The sequence below is a fragment of the Saccostrea echinata genome, unplaced genomic scaffold, assembly GCF_033153115.1.
Source record: "Saccostrea echinata isolate AGI-Se365-2 ecotype Australia unplaced genomic scaffold, CSIRO_AGI_Sech_v1 ptg000023l, whole genome shotgun sequence".
Lineage (NCBI taxonomy): Eukaryota > Metazoa > Mollusca > Bivalvia > Ostreida > Ostreidae > Saccostrea > Saccostrea echinata.
In genome coordinates, this window is record NW_026889772.1 from 11,472,135 (window position 1) to 11,492,859 (window position 20,725).

At 34.3% G+C, this 20,725-nt stretch overlaps 1 protein-coding gene across 1 annotated transcript; it reads left to right on the forward strand.

Annotated features, from left to right (window-relative positions):
* Positions 1-213: 213 nt before the first annotated feature.
* LOC133191469 (activator of basal transcription 1-like) lies at positions 214-11,676 on the forward strand. The gene is made up of 3 exons (XM_061327221.1): positions 214-394; positions 4,052-4,220; positions 10,328-11,676. The coding sequence occupies exons 1-3, from the start codon at positions 214-216 to the stop codon at positions 10,710-10,712; spliced, it is 735 nt and encodes a 244-aa protein (XP_061183205.1). The 3' UTR covers positions 10,713-11,676.
* Positions 11,677-20,725: the final 9,049 nt, after the last annotated feature.

Below are 20,725 nucleotides of genomic sequence, written 5' to 3' on the forward strand. Positions count from 1 at the left end.
TAATTTTATTCGGATAAAATTGGGCTGGGCTAATGGCATGTCATCTTGTCTTATTATTTCTATCTTTTTAAAAAAATATATAATAATGTTTAAATACACAAATCAATTTAAATATAAAATCTTATATACTTTCAGTTACTAAGTCCTCTACCTAAGAAAATGGAACCAAGGTTATTCTTAGATCGGGATCAAAATACACTTTTCAATTCCAAGATGGAAGAAAAAGAAACACACGAGGACCAAACTGTAGAAAAGAAACCAAAGAAGAAGCGAAAACTCCAAGAACCCGGTGTCATCTATTTGAGTAAAATACCAGCATTAATGAATGTAAAAACTATCAAAGACATTTTTAGTCAATATGGCGAAATAGGAAAGGTCCTCCTCCAACCTAATGGTAATCACTTTTCTGTGCGAAAATTCATGTCTGTTTGGTACATGTATCGAGAGGAGACGTGACTCTCTAGTTAGAGTATTTTTTTTCTTCTATTTATGGGGTTGTGGGGTTTTTTTTCTTAAGAGGCAAACTATAAAGACAAAGGGACTTTTTAAATAAGTATTAACAGGTACGGAAAACTGTATAAATAATATGTTGACGATGCGATCATGCGACCGTTAGAGCAAGCGCAGATGCCTATTCAGTTTTAAAGCTGAACATGATTTGTAAAAGCAATGTGTCCGCCATTTTTGTTCAGATTCTCACTGTATCTGAGGACCCCTATATAAAGGGCCTGACTTGAACACTGTTCAGTATAATCAGTTGATGCCGGTGTAGACGGATGTATGCTATGCAGCACTCGGTAGCGACAAAAATAACTGTAATACCTTGTCTAATGCAAGAAAGTAAGATACAAAAGAAACTTACAATTATAGTTGTACAGGTCAGTGCAGTATACATACAAATACAGATACATATAACTACAATGAAATGTAAACAAAGGTAATGCAAGATAACCAGTACAAACACGGGTCGCCATTCCATGCCTATACCCGTGACAATAAAGCAGTCAGGTGTAACAAATGCAAAGAGTATACCCTGGTGTTGATGTATCGTAGATATAATATCAAAAATGGCGTATGCCTATTTACAAGTTGTGTTCAGCTTTAATTTAGATCGGGCTCTTCAAACCGCACGTGACATTTGGTCTAGACTCCGATGTCACATGAAGTCGTATTTAAGTTGCATTACCAAAACAAAGTCTGAACAGTGCTAATTTTAATAAAGAATGTTATTCTAGTATTTATCTGCTGTATATTTATTAAACCATATTGAGTTAATTTTTTTCTTGGAACTTCTGGGTACCGTGAGAACTTATTTTGCAGTGAGATGCAATTCGCACAGCATTATGGGACCACAGGTAACTGCAGAAAAAATTCATTTGGATCAATGTGCAAAGTCCGAATTTTCTCCTCGCTCTGGCGTTGCTTTAAGATCTTGCAGTGACGAGTGGTGCTCTGCGCCGCTCACTGTTAACAGGGACATATATTATTTCAGAGTTATGGAAAACTTTTTCAAATAACCAGTCATTCAGACTGGCAAGAACACAAAATAAGCCAGTCCAAAGTGATTTTAGGCAATCCGAAATCTTAAGTCGCAAAAATACAATAAAAAAAAATACATAAAATTTATTTACTTCATTACACATCTTTTTACTTCATAATATAACATTTACTCAGTCTCCATTTCTAAGTCTTTGTCCGTTTTTGGTTTTATAACACAATACTAGATTTACCTCTTTTGGGCAGGTGACAATACTAATTCAGCATAGTATATGTAATTTTGTTGAAACATTTATGCATTGGGGAATTTATATCAACCTAGAAAATGTATATGAGAAATTCTGTGCATCGATAATGAAGATACATGTATCAACACGATCAGTGAAAAAGCAAAATCCAGGACAGTTTGGAGTACTAGATTTACCGCTTGCCCCAATTGTGTTTGAATTCTTTCTGTTAAGATTTGTCATATTTAGCTTTGTTTTCATCTGTAACTTTATGTTTTTTACCTGGTTTCTTGTGTAAAGAAAAAGCAATTGCAATTTATATTTTCTATGGTAATTGGGCTGGAAGTGCATAGATGATAACAGGAAAATCATAAACGAAACTTAACCAAAAAAAGGCCATGCAGTCATTTGGACTGACATCAATGTCATTTTTACCGGTCACATGTATTTTTAATTGGTTTTGCCGGAATGACCAGTAGTTTTCCACAACTTTGTTATTTAGTATAGGGATAAAGGGAGACTAAAATAGGCTGAGCCTTGATCCTGCCCGATCCCATTCACTTCTTTGAATAAAGATAGTGTTTAGATTAAATATATTATTTAGTATATTGGGCATTGGGATTAATAAGTTTTAAGTACTGTAGAAGCACAAATTTTTGTGGGAATAAAATTTGGTTGATTTGTCCTCTAAAAAGGGTTCGTGGGCATTTAATTTCGTTGTTTAAAAGTAACCCTATTCAATATATAGTCATATAAAAATTTCGTGTGGGATTTAATTTCGTTGCTAATTGTTAACCAAATAAATGAAATTCAATCCCCAACAAATATTTCTGCTTTTACAGTATAATATAAATACAGCGTTCAACATTAATGTTTGTCTGATTGTCCGTGTCCAGATCATTTTGTGATTAGACAAGTCAATCTGGAGACTCTCTTGTTCTGATTGGACAAGTTACTCTTTTACAAGATAGAAAGTACTATTATTAAAATGATATGTGTCCCACAAAACAGCTAGGTTTAATGAATTTGTTCCTTGTGTTGGCAATGTAGCAAAATATACAATGGCAGATAATTCTAACCTACATGTTTACTACTAACAATCCAGAGAGTTCTGAATGTCAATATGGCATGTAAATTTCAAGCGAGAAAACATATTGAGAAAATGAGAGTTAAATTTTCATCTCTATATGGATTATTTTTTAGGGTAAGAGCCATATATACAAGCTCACACAGGGATCGACATTAACGGTTGTCCGATTGCCCAGGACAAGCAAATTCTCAGTTCGGGCAAGTGAAATTGTCTACGAACTAGTCCGATCGGGCAAGTGAATTTTTCTTATATAAATGTACATATTTATATAGTTTACATTAATTTATAAAAAAAATAAAATGAACACTTGATTCAGCCACGCACCTGACTGACAATGCTTTTGTATTCAAAATTCCTTGGCAGCGTTTCTGGATTATACTGCTCATCTAAAAATCGGCTTCGTTATTTTCTTTCGTAGTAAATACGCTCTACGTCTAATAAAATTTTGTTAACTTCTTATTAGGAAATTAGATTATTTATTCAAGCACAGAATATAATTATAGTGTAACACGATGTATCCTGATCAAGATAAGATGCATGTTTCGTAGCAACTATATTCCGTAAGCATTGCTTCACTGTTATCTCTGAAAATCACGGATCACAAAAGGATCCTACCAAAATATTTTTTTAAAAATATGAATTTTATTAAAAGAAAACGGAGGGTTATTGTTGCATGACAGTGTGTGTTAACAGGTTAAATTTACAAGTACAGTGGTATACATTTATGTACAAATGCAGCTTGCATCGACATTTTTCAGGTAGCTCAACTTGCCAAATTGACAGTAGTGTATTTTGTCACATTTTTCCTAGCATAACATTAACAGTAATTAATAATTTTCTTCTGAAGTTCTTTCCTAATTTTGGGCAACCAAGTTTTGCATTCGGACAAGCCAAAGTTTGAGATCACTTGCCCGAAGGGCAAGTGAATTTGAAAGTTTATGTCTATCCCTGAGAGCAAAAGGTTTGTTTTGATTAATTTGGTAGTTATTTTCAGTGCAATTCCTTTTGTATTCTTAAAAATGGTTTTGGAGCTGATCCGCTCTGATTTGCTACATTTTAACTATATGGGACTTATTCTAACTGTGGTGAGGGCTTGTCCTGAGACACAGTTAGATTATTCTATCTACTGTTTTACCATTATGGAATGTTGTGAAAAAAAAATCTCACAAAATTCATTTGCACTGTTTGGAATCTTACAAACAATATTGGTTATGCTTTCTTTTTAACTTTAATACAGAAAAAGCTCCAAACACAAAAAAAGGACGACTATTCACAGAGGGATGGGTGGAGTTTTTGGATAAGAAAATTGCAAAACAAGTAGCAGCAAACCTAAATAATACCCAGATTGGAGGAAAAAAGAAAAGCCGTTGGCATGAAGAGCTATGGAATATAAAATACCTTCACAGGTAATCTGTTATTGTGTATTTCGAATAGAAGTTTAATGTTGTATATGTAAACCATAGAGTTAGCTTATCATACCATGATAATTTGTGTATTAAGCATAAAACAGTAAAAAAAAAATACTTACAATACAGATAATTTCAAATTTTTTTTAAATCCTGGGGACATATATATATGTAAATAAATTTTTTATTGATATTCTAAATTTTTTAATGCCCTGCCATGGCGGGGGCATTTAGTGTTTGTCATGTCCATTTTTCGTCTGTCCATACTTCCATCGTTCTGTCCTTCAGTCTGTCATTCCGTCACACTTTGCATTTATCTCAGTTTCAAAGAAACTATTCAAGATATCTGTATCAAACTTCATATACCGATACATATCTGTATCAAACTTCATATGCCGATACATATCTGTATCAAACTTCATATGCCGATACATATCTGTATCAAACTTCATATGCCGATACATATCTGTATCAAACTTCATATGCCGATACATATCTGTATCAAACTTCATATACCGATACATATCTGTATCAAACTTCATATACCGATACATATCTGTATCAAACTTCATATACCGATACATATCTGTATCAAACTTCATATACCGATACATATCTGTATCAAACTTCATATGCCGATACATATCTGTATCAAACTTCATATACCGATACATATCTGTATCAAACTTCATATGCCGATACATATCTGTATCAAACTTCATATACCGATACATATCTGTATCAAACTTCATATACCGATACATATTGTTGAGAGCTATTCAAATGTTTCAACATTTTTTGACTTTGACCTTGTCCTCTACTGAAATTTGTATTTAGCTTAGTTTCAAAGAACTATTCAAGATATTTTAATATGAGCTTATGCACTGATACATAATTTGGTGAGATTTATTAACTGTGTCCTTTTTTTTTACCTTGACCTTCCTAGTGACCTTTGACTCTACTATTCATTGTATATAACTCAGATTTAAAGGAAACCATTCAATATATTTTCATCAAACTTCATACACTATTACAAATTTTCATGATTGTTGAAAACTAATGAGCCCTAGGCTGGGCATTCCTGTCCTATGGACATATTTATGGGTTTTTAGCTCACCTCGACGAAGTCGAGATGAGCTTATGCTATACCCCCGGCGTCGGCGTCAGCGTTAGCGTCGGCGTTCCAGGTTAAAGTTTTAGGAGCAAGTCCCATTCCCAAGTAACTATAAGCCCTACCTGGACCAAACTTGCATGGATGATGCATCTAGGGATGGACACTACCACACTTGCTTCGGATGCTGGATCTGACCTAGATTTTCCGGATGAGTGACCAGGTTAAAGTTTTAGGAGCAGGTCCATTCCCAAGTAACTATAAGCCCTACCTGGACCAAACTTGCATGGATGATGCATGTAGGGATGGACACTACTACACTTGCTTGGATGCTGGATCTGACCTAGATTTTCCAGATGAGTGACCAGGTTAAAGTTTTAGGAGCAGGTCCATTCCCAAGTAACTATAAGCCCTACCTGGACCAAACTTGCATGGATGATGCATCTAGGGATGGACACTACCGAACTTGCTTCGGATGCTGGATCTGACCTAGATTTTCCAGATGAGTGACCAAGTTAAAGTTTTAGGAGCAGGTCCATTCCTAAGTAACTATAAGCCCTACCTGGATTAAAATTGCATGGATGATGCATCTAGGGATGGACACTACCACACTTGCTTCGGATGCTGGATCTGACCTAGATTTTCCGGATGAGTGACCAGGTTAAAGTTTTAGGAGCAGGTCCATTCCCAAGTAACTATAAGCCCTACCTGGACCAAACTTGCATGGATGATGCATCTAGGGATGGACACTACCACACATGCTTCGGATGCTGGATCTGACCTAGATTTTCCAGATGAGTGACCAGGTTAAAGTTTTAGGAGCAGGTCCATTCCCAAGTAACTATAAGCCCTACCTGGATTAAAATTGCATGGATGATGCATGTAGGGATGGACACTACTACACTTGCTTGGATGCTGGATCTGACCTAGATTTTCCAGATGAGTGACCAGGTTAAAGTTTTAGGAGCAGGTCCATTCCCAAGTAACTATAAGCCCTACCTGGACCAAACTTGCATGGATGATGCATCTAGGGATGGACACGACCAAACTTGCTTCGGATGCTGAATCAGACCTAGATTTTCCAGATGAGTGACCAAATTAAAGTTATAGGAGCAGGTCCATTCCTAAGTAACTATAAGCCGTACTTGATCAAACTTGCATGGATGATGCATCTAGGGATGGACACTACCACACTTGCTTCGAATGCTGGATCTGACCTACATTTTCCACATGTGAGACCAGGTATAGATTTAGGAGTAGTCCCATTCCCAAGTAACTATAAGCCCTACCTCGACCAAACTTTCATGGATGATGCATCTAGGGATGTACACTAACCAACCTGCTTCGAATGCTGGATCTGACCTAGATTTTCCACATGAGTGAATTTTAGCCATATTTTAACCAAATTAGCATGGATGTTGTATCTAGGGATGGACACTTCCAGACTTGCTTTGGATTCTGAATCTGACTTACATTTTCCAGATGAGTGACCAGGGTAATTTTTTTTGAGTAGCTATATAAAATTATGGCCTTTTATGATTAAACTTGCATAGATGGTGCATCTAAGGATGAAAACTTCCAGACTTGCTTTGGATGTTGGAACTGACCAAAATTTTCTTGATTACTAAACAGGTCAAAAGTTTTTTGAGCAGGTCTATAATTAAATCAAACTTGCATGGATATTGATCTTGGGATGTACCCTAACTAGATAAAAAATATGATGTGAAATTTGCTTTACATGTAGATAACATTCGTCGAGGTGAGCTTCATAATCTTTGATTACCTATGTTTTAATTATGCATGTGTGACTTACATTTAGGTTCCATAACTTTCTCTGATTAGTTACACATTTTTCTACAACTGGAGATCCTTAATCTTTTTTTAATTTTCAAGAGACATGAAGCTTGCTGATTATGTTTAAACAATTAAAAAAAAAATAAAGAATCTGATACCCCATTCATACGACACGATTTGCATACCTCAGTATATTTTACACATATGTAAATTTACTTACATGTGCAATTTTTGTCGTATGAACTGATTTGCTCATATGCAAATTATGCACAGTTAAGTAAATTTGCACCTGGTCAGGACAAGGTGTAAATTAACTTTTGCATACACGTTGTCGCAAAATATTTGCTCCCGTGTGTAAAATTTGTCCTATGAACACGCAGCAAATTTACTTATGTAAGTTTTTCGTCATGTGTATTGCATCAATCTCCGTTTTAAGTGTTGTTATGGTTATATTTACATTTCAAATGTCTTTGTCCGAGATAAAATTACAAATTATAAAAATACTTTATTTCTACATAAATCTACTGGTTTTAGGCGCGGTTAAAAAAAATCACGTGCGGGGCGGGACAAATAGAGACAGAAGCGGGGCTATTAACACGGGAATTTGCAGAATCAGGAGCATGTAAATATAAGGAATAACTGTCAGATTTTTTGGATTCATGACGATGATCAATCGATTGGTTTGCTTGATAATTTTATGCATAAACGCCTTCGGCTTTATGCAAATTATCACGCAAGCCACTCGATTGATCACATCATGAATCCAAAAAATTAGACAGTTATTCCTTAAGTATATGCATTGGCATGTAAAATATCAGTCGGTAAACATGGCTGCTAGAAAGTAAAGCTCTAAAAATACACGGATTTTCAAGGGTCAATCTTGCGCTAAGTAAACAAAAATTAAAAGTGAACTGAGTTACTGTAAGGGTAGATCTGTTGGTGTATGACTTCAAAAGCCAAGTCTTCAAAGGGTATACGCTCTGTCGCCGAGAAGTACTACTAGCATAGTAATTTCTCCAAACTGCTTTCTCCACTCTGGAAACAAGGAACCATTATCTTCTCTGAAATGAATTTTCGAATATGCAAAACGCGGGCATCGTGACCCTTCCTGGCAAACCTGTTTATGTCTCTAAAGATATAGCTGTGGTCGCAAACACCCTGCAGATTCAATGAGTAGAATCCCTTCCTTTCAAGTAGTCTCCGTGTGAATGCTTAGGAGCTATGATAGGAATATGCGTGCCATCAATCGCTCCACCATAGTTTAGCCCTTGATGACTTTCTTCATCCTTTCTCAGTTTTAAACTGAGGCAGGCTTCTGACAGATAAGTTTATGTTACAAGGATTTAAACAACCTCGTTTCAAGTCAGCATTTGGTAAATAGATAGATTTCATATGACACATTTTCAATTCGAGTTATTTCCCTTGGTCGCCATCTTGGAGATCAAACTGGTATTTGAGCAGAAATATAAGGGCAAAAATCTTTGAATTACTAAACCTATGAACTTTTTTAACATATATTCGTAAGAAAAACTGTGTTATCTTCGCCTCATTGTCCAGTATGAGAAGTTTAAATTGGTTGAATTATGAAGGAATCTGGCCTTGTTAGCGCCCAATATGGCGGCAGACGGAAAATTACTCTATGGTCATTATAATGATCTTATTAGCAAATATAATCTATCATTGGATCATATTTTGGCTGACTTCTTTCATACCAATTGTTAGGACTTTGTTTATACTTAATTTGACTACAGAATGATCAATATATAAGGCTTATGGCAGGTGTGACCGGTCGACAGGGAATGCTTACTCCTCCTAGGTACCTGATCCCACCACCGGAATTTCCAGGGGTCCGTGTTTATTCCCTCTTCACATATTTGTATTGATCAAAGATTTTTGAGATCGATCACAGTTTGTTATCTTCACCCTTTTCATTCTCCTTCTGGAAAATACACATATTCTTCAAGCAGATATTCCATAGTGGCCTCGTAAACTCGATGTTTGCAATCATACATGGTATAATACTTTATTTCTACATAAATCTACTGGTTTTAGGCGCGGTTAAAAAAAATCACGTGCGGGGCGGGACAAATAGAGACAGAAGCGGGGCTATTAACACGGGAATTTGCAGAATCAGGAGCATGTAAATATAAGGAATAACTGTCAGATTTTTTGGATTCATGACGATGATCAATCGATTGGCTTGCGTGATAATTTTATACACCAAAATGATTTCCAATCGTACGTCCCTTATTCCGCTGAAGACGCTAACCGGTAGATGGTAACAGCCACCTTCTTCTTTACATCTAACGGCTCTTCTACAGTCTTTGGGTCGGGACAAAAGCATTTCCCAACTTCTCACAAAATTTTATGAAATTTATGAAATTTTATGAAATTTTCCTTAAACATTTGAAAATTCTTATACCAATTTTCGTCCTTTATGTCATAAAGAACGGTTTTGTCGTACCAATTTTTGGATCGGATTTTTCTTCTACTTTCTTTGATGAACATCCAAAAGTTAATCCTATACCTAAATAGTAAGTTAATCCTATACCCAAATAGTAGTTTTTTCTGTGAAAATTTACAAGTCTGAAGCGGCCCATCTCCTTATTTTAAATGACAATTTGAGGATTTACTTATGGTACATAAATCTCGTCTGAACGCATAGCAAATTAACTTTTACTTATGTGTGTAAATTTACTCATCTGTAAATTTGCACACATAAGCAAATTTTCGTCGTATGAATGGGGTATGAGTTAGAGAGAAGCCAATTTGGTGAGCATACTATAGGGAACCATCCCCCCCATCACACAAATGCATTTCTTCAAGCTGTCTGTACATTTTTACTGTGAAGATCTCATACACTCCAGAATTTTTTTGTACAATGTGACATCACAGATGAAAAGTGTGTGACAATGATTATGACAACAACCAATCATATGTTTGTTTGAATTTCTCTCATATGTTACAGAAACAAAAAAAAAACTAACAAACAAACAAAGACTGTAATGGAAGAAATTATATTCTTTAATAGTAAGAAAAAGTTCATATGATTTTAAAAGGAGAATGCATCAGAAATACATTACAGGATGATTTATTTATGTTTTAATAGATGCATTTGAATTTAAATGCATCTTAAAGTAGCTATTGCTTGTATATATTGCATATACAAATATATTTTTAGCCTAAAAGCTTTTATCTACAGGTTTAAGTGGGCTCATTTAAATGAGAGACTTGCGTATGAAAAAGCTGTGCACAAACAGAGACTTAGGACAGAGATAGCTCAAGTGAAGCGTGTCGCCAACTTTCACATTCAAAATGCCGAGAAGAGACAGAAACAAAGAGCCATTGAGGAGAGAAAACAGAGACAGGGGAAAAGTGTGGGAGGAGATAAAGAGGAGGGGGATTATGAGATATTTCAGAGGGAGACAGAGGAGGATACTGTGACAAGGAAGAGGAAGTTAGACTCTGTAGGAGAAACAGGCAAAACAGGAAAAAGGAAGAAGGACGATATCAATAAGAAATCATTCTTTGCCAGAACTTCCTTAATAAAAAGTATATTTTCAGGAGGTCTAAATGAAGATGATTAAGATATCATCTTTTCAAGAGTAATAGTGAAAACAATTCAGTTTTACACTCATATAAGTATTGAAGTAATGAGATGTGGGTTTGTTTGGGTTTTTTTTTTTTCATTTTAATGGATACCAGCTTCTTGAGGCAAAAAAAAAAAATGTTCATTGTTTGTAAAGATAAAGAGTCTTTGATCCTTTTTCTGAAATTGTGTGATATGCACATCCTTCCTCGATACTGGGAAAGATGGTTTACAATGTTTATATATAGTAAAGATGGTTACAGTGTTGATGGTAAAGTGATCATTAAGAGTTATGTAGTACATGATCAAAATCATTGTTCTTCAATTTTTTTTTTCATTTTGATCCAGTTCAATTTTGACTTAATCTTTAAATAGTTCAGACCTATAGGGTTGTGTATTTTGAAGTATTTCAAATGGAGCAAATTTAAATGGGAAAGTGAATTATAGCAGTTACGTTTTAGAGGAGCTTTCACAAATTATAGCTGATACATATTCTTAAATCATGTTTTTAGAAAGATATGTAATGCTTGCATCGAATTTTATGTGAGGAAAATAATTTAAAAAAATTAAAAATTATGTTAATCAGTAGATGTATATACTTTTTAGGTAATGTTTAACCTTAAAAAGGCAGTAAAATTGAATTTTCAGTTTTTCAAAAGAAGTAGGGCATAACATTTCCAAGAACTGAATTTGCCTGCTGTCAAGAAAATAAAACGTAAAAATGTGTAACTTCTAAAAATTTAAACTTCGGTAATTTGATAATTGTTTGTGGTTTATTATTATTATTTTTAAGGAAGAATCTGCCATTATCCAAATTTTACTGGTATTTGTGGTTCAGTTGGAAAAAATCCTTATAAATCCTACTTATTGCAAGGGAGGGGGGGATAACAGATTACATGTGAGGATTTTCAGTGACTTGCCTCTGTTTTATTTGTTGGTTTTCAATAAATATGTTCATTGATTCATTCATTTTTTCTCTCATTTGCTGATGCAATCATTGATTTTTGCAATGGGTTATCTCTCTTTGCACTGTTGGCGTATTAAAAGTTGTTTCGAAGTTAAACTAATTGTCCTGAGTCATACATGCAGAACGTAATATAATTGCAATAAAACTGCAATATTCCTTAGTAGTATGCAGCTGTTATGTACTAATCTTAGCTTTTCGTTTCCTGGATTACCTTTAGATTAGTAATGTCTAGACATGCAGTGCTATCTTCTAGATGTTACACGAAAAAAAAAAGATTGAGTTGGGGAAAGAACAGGCACGTAATATCAGGGGGGCCGGGGGGGCTGTAACCCCCCCCCCCACTTATTTCCAGACATAAGTTTTTCCATAGGAAATGTTCATTGAAAGTCCGGTTGCCCCCCCCCCCTCTTTTGGTTGCAGTATTGTCAAATAAGGGTAATATAAGGGGAATGCTGTGTTCGAGTAAAAAAAATTGGGGGTAGAAGTTGGAATCTAACCCAACCCCCCAACCCCAACCCCCACGAAAAAGGATTTCCGAGTTTGCACAATTTTCCTTTTTTCCTCGGGTTGCCCCCCCCCCCCCCTTTTCAAAAACGATGCTACGTCTCTGAAGAAGACTCATATTCTGAATCAAAAGATTTGATGTCATTAAACTTATAAAAAAAAAAAGTTGTCGTTTTTATTAATGCATTCTGTCGCTGTTAAAAATGAAAGCTTCAATAGAATGACATCTGTAAATTTTGAAAACATGACATTTCTATGATAAAAAGACCTATTCTTTTTACGCACTTCTGTCATATATTTTTGTATGAAGATTCTACAAATTTTTTTGTCCACATGAACCTTAACCTTTTTAGGCTGCATTTCATTTCCGGAATTTTTTAAAATATTGAACTTTTAATTTCCACATTTTGTAGTTTTCATTTCCGACGTTTTAAAGTTTTCATCTCCGACATTTATCATATAGTACTTTTCCGGCAGTGATAACAGAATTGAAACGTCCCTTATAAAAAAAATTAAAGAATAAATCAAGAATAATTCATTGATTTCCAAATAATAAGTTTTGCTTAGCTTTGAAGCCTTGAGATCAGATAGGTTAAGATGTTATAATTCAGTGGACATTAAATTTGGTGAACAAAAATTGCATGCTCATTAACTAGTAACTTTTTACTAGACTTAGTGCTGCATCTATTGTAATGTTTTTAATCGGAAAATGGGGTTTTAGATAAGTGTAATATTTATATCCTGTTAAAATTCTATTTCTACCTACTTGGTTAACGTTCCAAAAATTCCGGAAATGTCAAAAAAAAAAAAATAAATAAATAAATGTCGGAAATGAAAATAAAAAATGTCGGAAATGAAAACAAAAAATGTGGGAAATGCAATGCAAAATTTTGGAAATGAAATGCAGCGGTAGCATCGTTTTTCAGAGTGGGGAGGGGGGGGGGGGGTCAAAAAATAACTGACAAGCGAAAAAACATTCTAGAAAAAGAAAAAAAAATAACTTTATCAAACAAAACAAGGGGGACAACCCATTTTGTAGGGAGGGGTAGACAGCTCCAACAAATCTCAACAACAAAAATTATTTGATACATGGACGTTATATAGAGGTTTTGAATGTACTGCCAAAAAATGGGGGGGGTGCCTTTCAGTTAGAATTTCCCAATTAAAAGAAAAAGAATATTTTCAGGAAAAGGGTAAGCCCCGCCTGACACTACGTGCCTGCGTTTCGGCTTACTCCTCACTGCCAATTAAGGCAAGATACGTAACTAAATTCCTCGTCTCCCATAAAAGATTAAGAAGAGAGGAAAGCACGGGGGGCTAGCGGTAGTGTTCCTTGACCTTAAAATGGGTGGGGCCAGGGGATAATTGTTTTTCTGCACACTCTCACTATTTGTCAACTATAGATTTGCCTGTCTCGTGATATTTCTTATATATTTCTTAACTTTTTTTGTCAGATCTGAATAAAACTGAGCGATAGTACATTATACCTAACGATAGTACGTCTTTCAGTGCATCAAGTAGGGTGAATTCACCATGCATCGGACACCCTCGCACTTCAACAAGTTCTAGCGATATCGCTACCGACCGAATATTATCAAAATGGAACTTAATATGTAGTATGTGGTTAAAATATAAATTTTTGACACAACCGCGCCTTATTTATTGAGAAAATATCATTTAAAACCGATTTTTTCGGAATAAGCAAGAATTCACCATGGATCGGACAATATTCACCATGCATCGGACATACGATATTTAAACCAGAAAAATATCATACCTTGATCTCCGTGCTTTAAAATGAGTGATATCGAAACATTTTTATCTTTTATTTAAAAATTAAACTTCTAATTAAATTTGAATGACTTTTTCGATCCACAAATGTGAAGAGATTTTAGTTGCATCACATCGCCTTAGAAAGGCTTTACAGTACTAAGTAATATGGCAACTCGCGCCTTTGTCTCGTGGGTTATCATCATCTAGTTTAAAGAAATAAATTGAGTCCACTTCTAGTCGTCATATATCGATTATTTGTATTTTCACTGAATATTTAGAGTTTCTATTTTTTATTTCCGTAAAAAAACAGCTGTCATTTGGGTTTTATATGAAAATGGAAGTGATTACCCATGCATCGGAAAGTGTCCGATGCATGGTTAATTTGTGTCCGATGTACGGTGAAATAAATATACTAGATAAAAACAACTGTAAAATATATTATTCAAACATTGAAGTAAAATTTTTGAAAAATTTCTGTAAAATAATCAATTATTGATAAATTTTACCTAGGTCCGACCCGTTCCGTTGACGTCTATTTAAAAGAACGACAACTCTAAAAATTGCAAAATCGTAAAATTCTGGTTACTCCCCTTTGATGATGCAAAATATGACGTAACTTCAAGGCCATTCTTGTGGTATTTTTATCACAACATGAAAATAAAAATCGGCATCATTAAAAAGTTTAAATCTTCCCCTTTAAGACAGAAACAAGTAAAAACACGAGGAGACTCGGGTTCAATGAAAGTTTATTGCTTAAAGTTGTCCGAAGCAAGGTATGTGTCCGATGCATGGTTAACTCACCCTACCTTAATTTTGTTCCACTTTCATTGTGATTATTACTTTCGCTTTATGTAAAATCGAATCAGTTTGTTTTTTAAATTACTTATTTCTAAATGCTACTCCCCTCTCTCCGCTTTTAATGTCAAGAAATGATTCCTTTATGAAAAAATTTCAAAAGAAAACGATACATATTTTGTTCATACTATACACTTATACGTCTGACCCAATAGAGCTACAGTCTCAGCAGAGACTTTGTTTTGATAGAAAATCAACATATTGTTGAAGGATCAAAGAATGTGGAATATATACTTGACACATGACACTCTGCATACAACCATACTTCCTAGAACTTGGTAGTCCTCTTCCTAAAAAGGTTTTTACAGAGTAAGGAAGTCAGATATTTAAGAGAACATCTAAAGGGGGGATAGCCTTTAGTAGATAAGGAAAATGGCCCAGTGACGGAATCAACATTTACATTCACTTATACTTTATTACATTGTACTTTATCTTTTAATCATATTAACTTTTTTAGGTTAAATCCGTTATAATGTAATGAATTAAAAGTTTTGTGTCGACAAGGAAAGTCTACATCTTCAGTAGGGGGAGGCTCGTTACACGTCAATTTGTCACTTTTGGTCGGGGGACCCACGTAACCCTGCTTTTATCACTTCCCTAGCACACTAACGTGCGGTCATTTATAACAATTAATAGCAGAGCTCATCTAGGTAAATAAGCAAGAGTATTTATGTTCACTCAAGAGATTTTCTCCGTCGAATCATGGGGAATTTTCTTCTGGTCTGTGACTCTGCGACACGGGGCGATTGAAGTGGAATGCAAATAGACGTGTCTAGTGAAAGCCAGTAGATCACAGCTTTGTTTAAAGTGTGCATCGGAATAGGAAAACAAAATGTAGTGGCATTTACCCCACGTGAAGGCTAATTAAATCTGATCATAGCAAGTTATGTAATAATGAAAGGAAGAAGGCAAAATTTTGTTAATTTGATATAAAACACTACCAGATGAATTTATTCAAAAGTGGTCCAGTGATATAAATGCATGTAACTCCTCAAAGGGACAAGAGTACGGAATCTTGAAGCAAAACTTTGGAATTGAAAAATACATTGATAAGTTAACTCCTACAAATTTAATTTTAGAAAAATACTTTAAAATTCCATACAGCAAACCATCGTCTTACAGTAGAAAATTGGATACCACTTTGAAAGACTTTGTACATTGTGTAACAGTGTAGTAGTTTTCAAGTGGTTGATGAAATTTTTTTTATTATATCTTAACAACAAAATTACAGGATGCGGTATGATGAAAAGTTAATTGAAATAGTAACAGAATTTAACTATTTGGGAGTCGTATTAAATCCGTTTTTTAATAGAAAAAAGAAAATAGACGAAAAGACAACAAAAGCATTACACATGTATGGAGTATTAACCAAACGACGATTACCTAATTATCTATACAGTGTCAACTTGATATTTGACAAAATTGTTCAACCTATATTGTTAAATGGATGTGTAGTTTCAGCATATTTTCAAATAATGTAATTATAGAAAGAGTTCTCCTAAAATTTTGTAAATTTTTACTCCATTTGAAAGATTCAACTCCAGATAACATGATATATGGTGAACTTGGTCGATACCTCTTGGAAATTCAAATGAAAGCACATGCATGATATCTTACTGGTCAAAATTAATTACTGGAAAGGAAACAAAAATTGCAAATTCATGCAATAAGTTAGGCTTTATTATAAATCAAGAAATAGGAGGGAAAAAAGGATGGACTGAAAATATTAGAAATATTTTGAATAATTGTGGACTTTCTAATATTTGGATGGAACAAAGCTAAAGAACTAGTAATATAGAATGGTTAAAGGCGAAATTGAAACTCACATAAATTGATCAATTCAAACAAAGTTGGCAATCAATTATTCAAACCTCACCTAAATCATTAAATTATAGAATATGCAAAGACGAATTAAAGTTTGAAAATTATTTTAATATTTTATTTAAAAAAAAGGATTCAACTTATTAAATAAAATTATTTAATTAGTATATAAAAAAAAAAACGTAATGACATTTTGTAGATTTCGAACTTGTAACCGCTATTTACCGATTGATAGAGGACGCTGTCTTAATATGCCAAGAAAAGACAGACTTTGTCCCTATTGCAATCAAAGAGAAATCGGGAGATGAATTTCATTATATACTAAAGTGCAGTTCACTACAATAAGAAAGAACTAACAGAAAAACACATACAATTTGAGAATATAGATAGTTTTAAACACTGCTTTCTGAGAAAATTATGTTTGTTTATAAAGGTTCCCCGGCCTAGAATTTCCATACTTCACATTTTTAGTAAGGTTCTAATTTTTGTATTTTATTTTTTTCACCTGTGCCTTATCTGTGAATTATTTTGCATTAATCATCTAATATGTTCTTGTAATGTCTATATACTGTTGTAAAATGGTGACGAGATTCAAATAAATAAATGAAAAACAGAGAACGTACGTGTAGAGATTGAATTAGTACAAAGAAAGATCACTTGGACAATTATTATTCTCATAGACCTAATGATATTAATTTACAGAACTATGTCTACCCAAACGAGGAGAAAAAAAAATGGTGAAAAAGCTATGTATTTTGAAAATTTTTATGCTGTCTGTCCTCCTTGATTCTTATTTCTATTCACTTTCTGTCATATTTCTGGTATATATTGTACATGTACCTCTGACTAGTTTGTTTAATATACATTTTTATTACTGTATATATTATTCTACACGGCGCCTTATCAGATTGGTTCTAGACAGTCACGAGACAGGGCATTAAAACTTCATATTTCCCCGTCGTAGTCATGTTTTTCATCATATTCAACCACTTCGAAGACCTCGCGTAATTCCTGCAATACTTTTTGTTCATTGAACGAAAATTTCCGAAAGCAGGAGGTATCACAAATTTACAAAAGTAGAAAGGTTTCATCTACCAAACTGTGACCAAATTAGCGATCTCCTCTTTATAAGGTTGCTTAAGAAAGATTTTGCTTGATTCAATATACAGTGAAACCTGTCTAATCTGACATTCACTGGGAGAGAAATTTTGTGTCGGAATAGACGGGGTGTCGGATTCTACAGTATAAAGAACACAGAAAATGGCAAAATGGGAATTTGAGTAAGGGTTGGAAATCACAGTGAAACAGATTACTCAGGTATCGGATTAGACAGTTTTCGCTGTAGCCCTCGGGGATTATTATTTTTTTTTTTTTGGGGGGGGGTGAATATATCTTCATATCTCCCTCACTATCATGCAAGAAATATGTAGATGTAATATATGTCATTTTGTACCCCATGTACCATGTACCAATATTTTAATTTGAGTGATAAACTGATCTGATTAACGTTATACAATTTTATACAATATTATTGCTGTTTATGAAGTCAATACGATGATTTAGCTATCCAAGGAGGGTACAGTATTCATCGAGCCCAAGGGGATTTAGCCACCCGAGAAGTACAGTATTCATCGAACCTACATTGTAAAGGGCAAGACTCCAAGGGTTGCAAAATCATCGTATTGAACCCCCCCCCCCCAAAAAAAACAAAACAAAATAATAATAATTGTTTTATTTTATGATTCAATGATTAAATGATACAAACTCGTTACGCAATCATTGCTATTTTTTCAGGATTTACATATGCTGAAGTACTAGCCGAACGCTGTGAAAGAAGCGAGATTAAAATGTATTCACAGTGTATCTGGAATTTATTGATCAATTTTTGGTCTGGTGTAAAAAACATGTTATATCCACCTGAAACTCGGATGCAGGTGAAATTACTTTTCATAATCAGCTGTATCAATTTAGAATTTTGGTCCAATGTAGAAAAAAATGTTTACCTTGCAGGGCGGGTGCAGATGAACATATTAAGTTTTAATACTGTACTTGTATTAATTTGGAAGTTCTCGATCTACCGGGGATGATTTTGTTCCAGGGTAAAAAATAAATAAGTAAATAAATGTTATGTTCAGCCAGAAGGTCTAGTGCAGGTGAACATAACTTAGTATTACATGTATTTATAAAATGTTGGATTTCAGCCAATCAAAGAGCTAAGAATTATTTAATCTATAATATACATTATGATGAGTACAAAATTTTAACGTATTTGAAAACCTACGGTACATGAAAACATTTTTTTAAAATTTATTTTTAATTTTTTTTTTAATATTCTAAGAATTCCCTTTATTAGTTGGAACCCTTAAAGACTCAGACATACTACTATATCTTTATATACTACTACATATAGCTCTTTCTGTAAAGAAAAAAAATTCAAGAAAAAAATACTGCATAGGCGTTTGTTTTGGGGTGAGGAGAAAGGGACAAAATCATCTCTATTTTAATCTTAGCACTTTAATGCAATGAACATGACCCAGGCCTGAATGTAAAAAAAATTAATACTCTTGCTAGTGACCCGCAAAACTTCAATGTTATTTTCGTTTTTTTTCTGGAGTAATTTTTTCAGTGTTTTTGTGCGAAACAATATACATGCTGCTTTTGATATTTTACTTTGAGGGAGAGTCATGATAATTTTCCCACCCATAGGTTTATGCACTGAGTGGCTAAAAGAAACCAATAAAAAAATCCCAAGGTAACGTTTAAAAAATAACTTATAAGAAATCAAAATGTTATCTCCCTGTTTAGCTCACCAGAGCCGAAGGCTCAAGTGATTTTTGTCCGTTGTCTGTCGTTGTCGTTGTCATGATTGTGATAAACATTTTACATTTTCATCTCCTCCAGAACCACTGGGCTAATTTCAACCAAATTCGACACAGAATATCCTTGGATAAACGGAATTCATTTTTTGATAAAGGGCCACAACTCTTTCAAGGGAAGAAAGAGTGAAAATTCTCAAGAACCACTGGGCCAGAAAAGATGAAACTTATGTGAAAGCTCCATGACATAATATAAATTCGAATTTGTTCAAATCATGACCCCCGAGAGTACATGTAGGAAGGGGCATAATATGGGATCTTGAAAGCTTCTCAAGAACAGCAAAGTTATGATAAGTCATTAGATTCAAGTTTGCTCAAATCTAGCTGCAATAATGTAGCCCTCTCCCGATTTTTTTTTTTTTTTTTTTTTTTTTTTTTTTTGGGAGAGGGCTACAACTCCTTAGGATCTCCGTAATGGTGCAAGTGCGGGAGTGTTTCACTACCGCACAGATTTCGGCTCAAATTATCAGAAAGTGGGTATTTTATTAACATATCTCACCTGAACTCATAAAATGTAGTTATGCAAGACATGAACTGATCCAAAAATATACAGAACAATCCGTATATCGGTTATTTTTCGTGTATGTCAACATCACAACTTGAATTTATCCGCCATGTTTACTGACCTTGATCGATTTTATTTTGGGACAACCAATGAGAATTTGGGATCTAGGGGAGCGGATCTGTATGGATTTCCCTTATTATAAGCATATATATCACTGTTTATGATAAAAATATCACATGGAATGCTTTTATTTATCGATGTTTAGTTATATCATACAACACAAACATTTATCAACACCGACATTTACATTATCAAGTGATTCTAAATTTCAAGCGCAAGTCTCAGTACATCACGCGAGAACTGTCATGGCTGCTGAGGTGAACGACTGGAAAACACGCATATTTATTTTACTTGGTTTTCGCGTATAATGGGCTATGATGTTGATAGTGAATAAAAATTCCGTCTTCTTGGAAGTAAGTTGAATGCAAAAACAATTTATTTTGCCTGCAGTCGCCCGTATCTAAAAAATATATTTGCACCATTACGGAGATGCAGTTGAATTGTAGCCCTCTCCTGAAAATATCAGATTAAAAAAATCGGAGAGGGCTACATTATTGCAGCTAGCTCAAATCATGACCCCCAAAGGAAAGGAATCACCACAATCTAGGAAAGCATAGGAAAAATCTTTTAAAAATTTTCTTCTCTAGAGT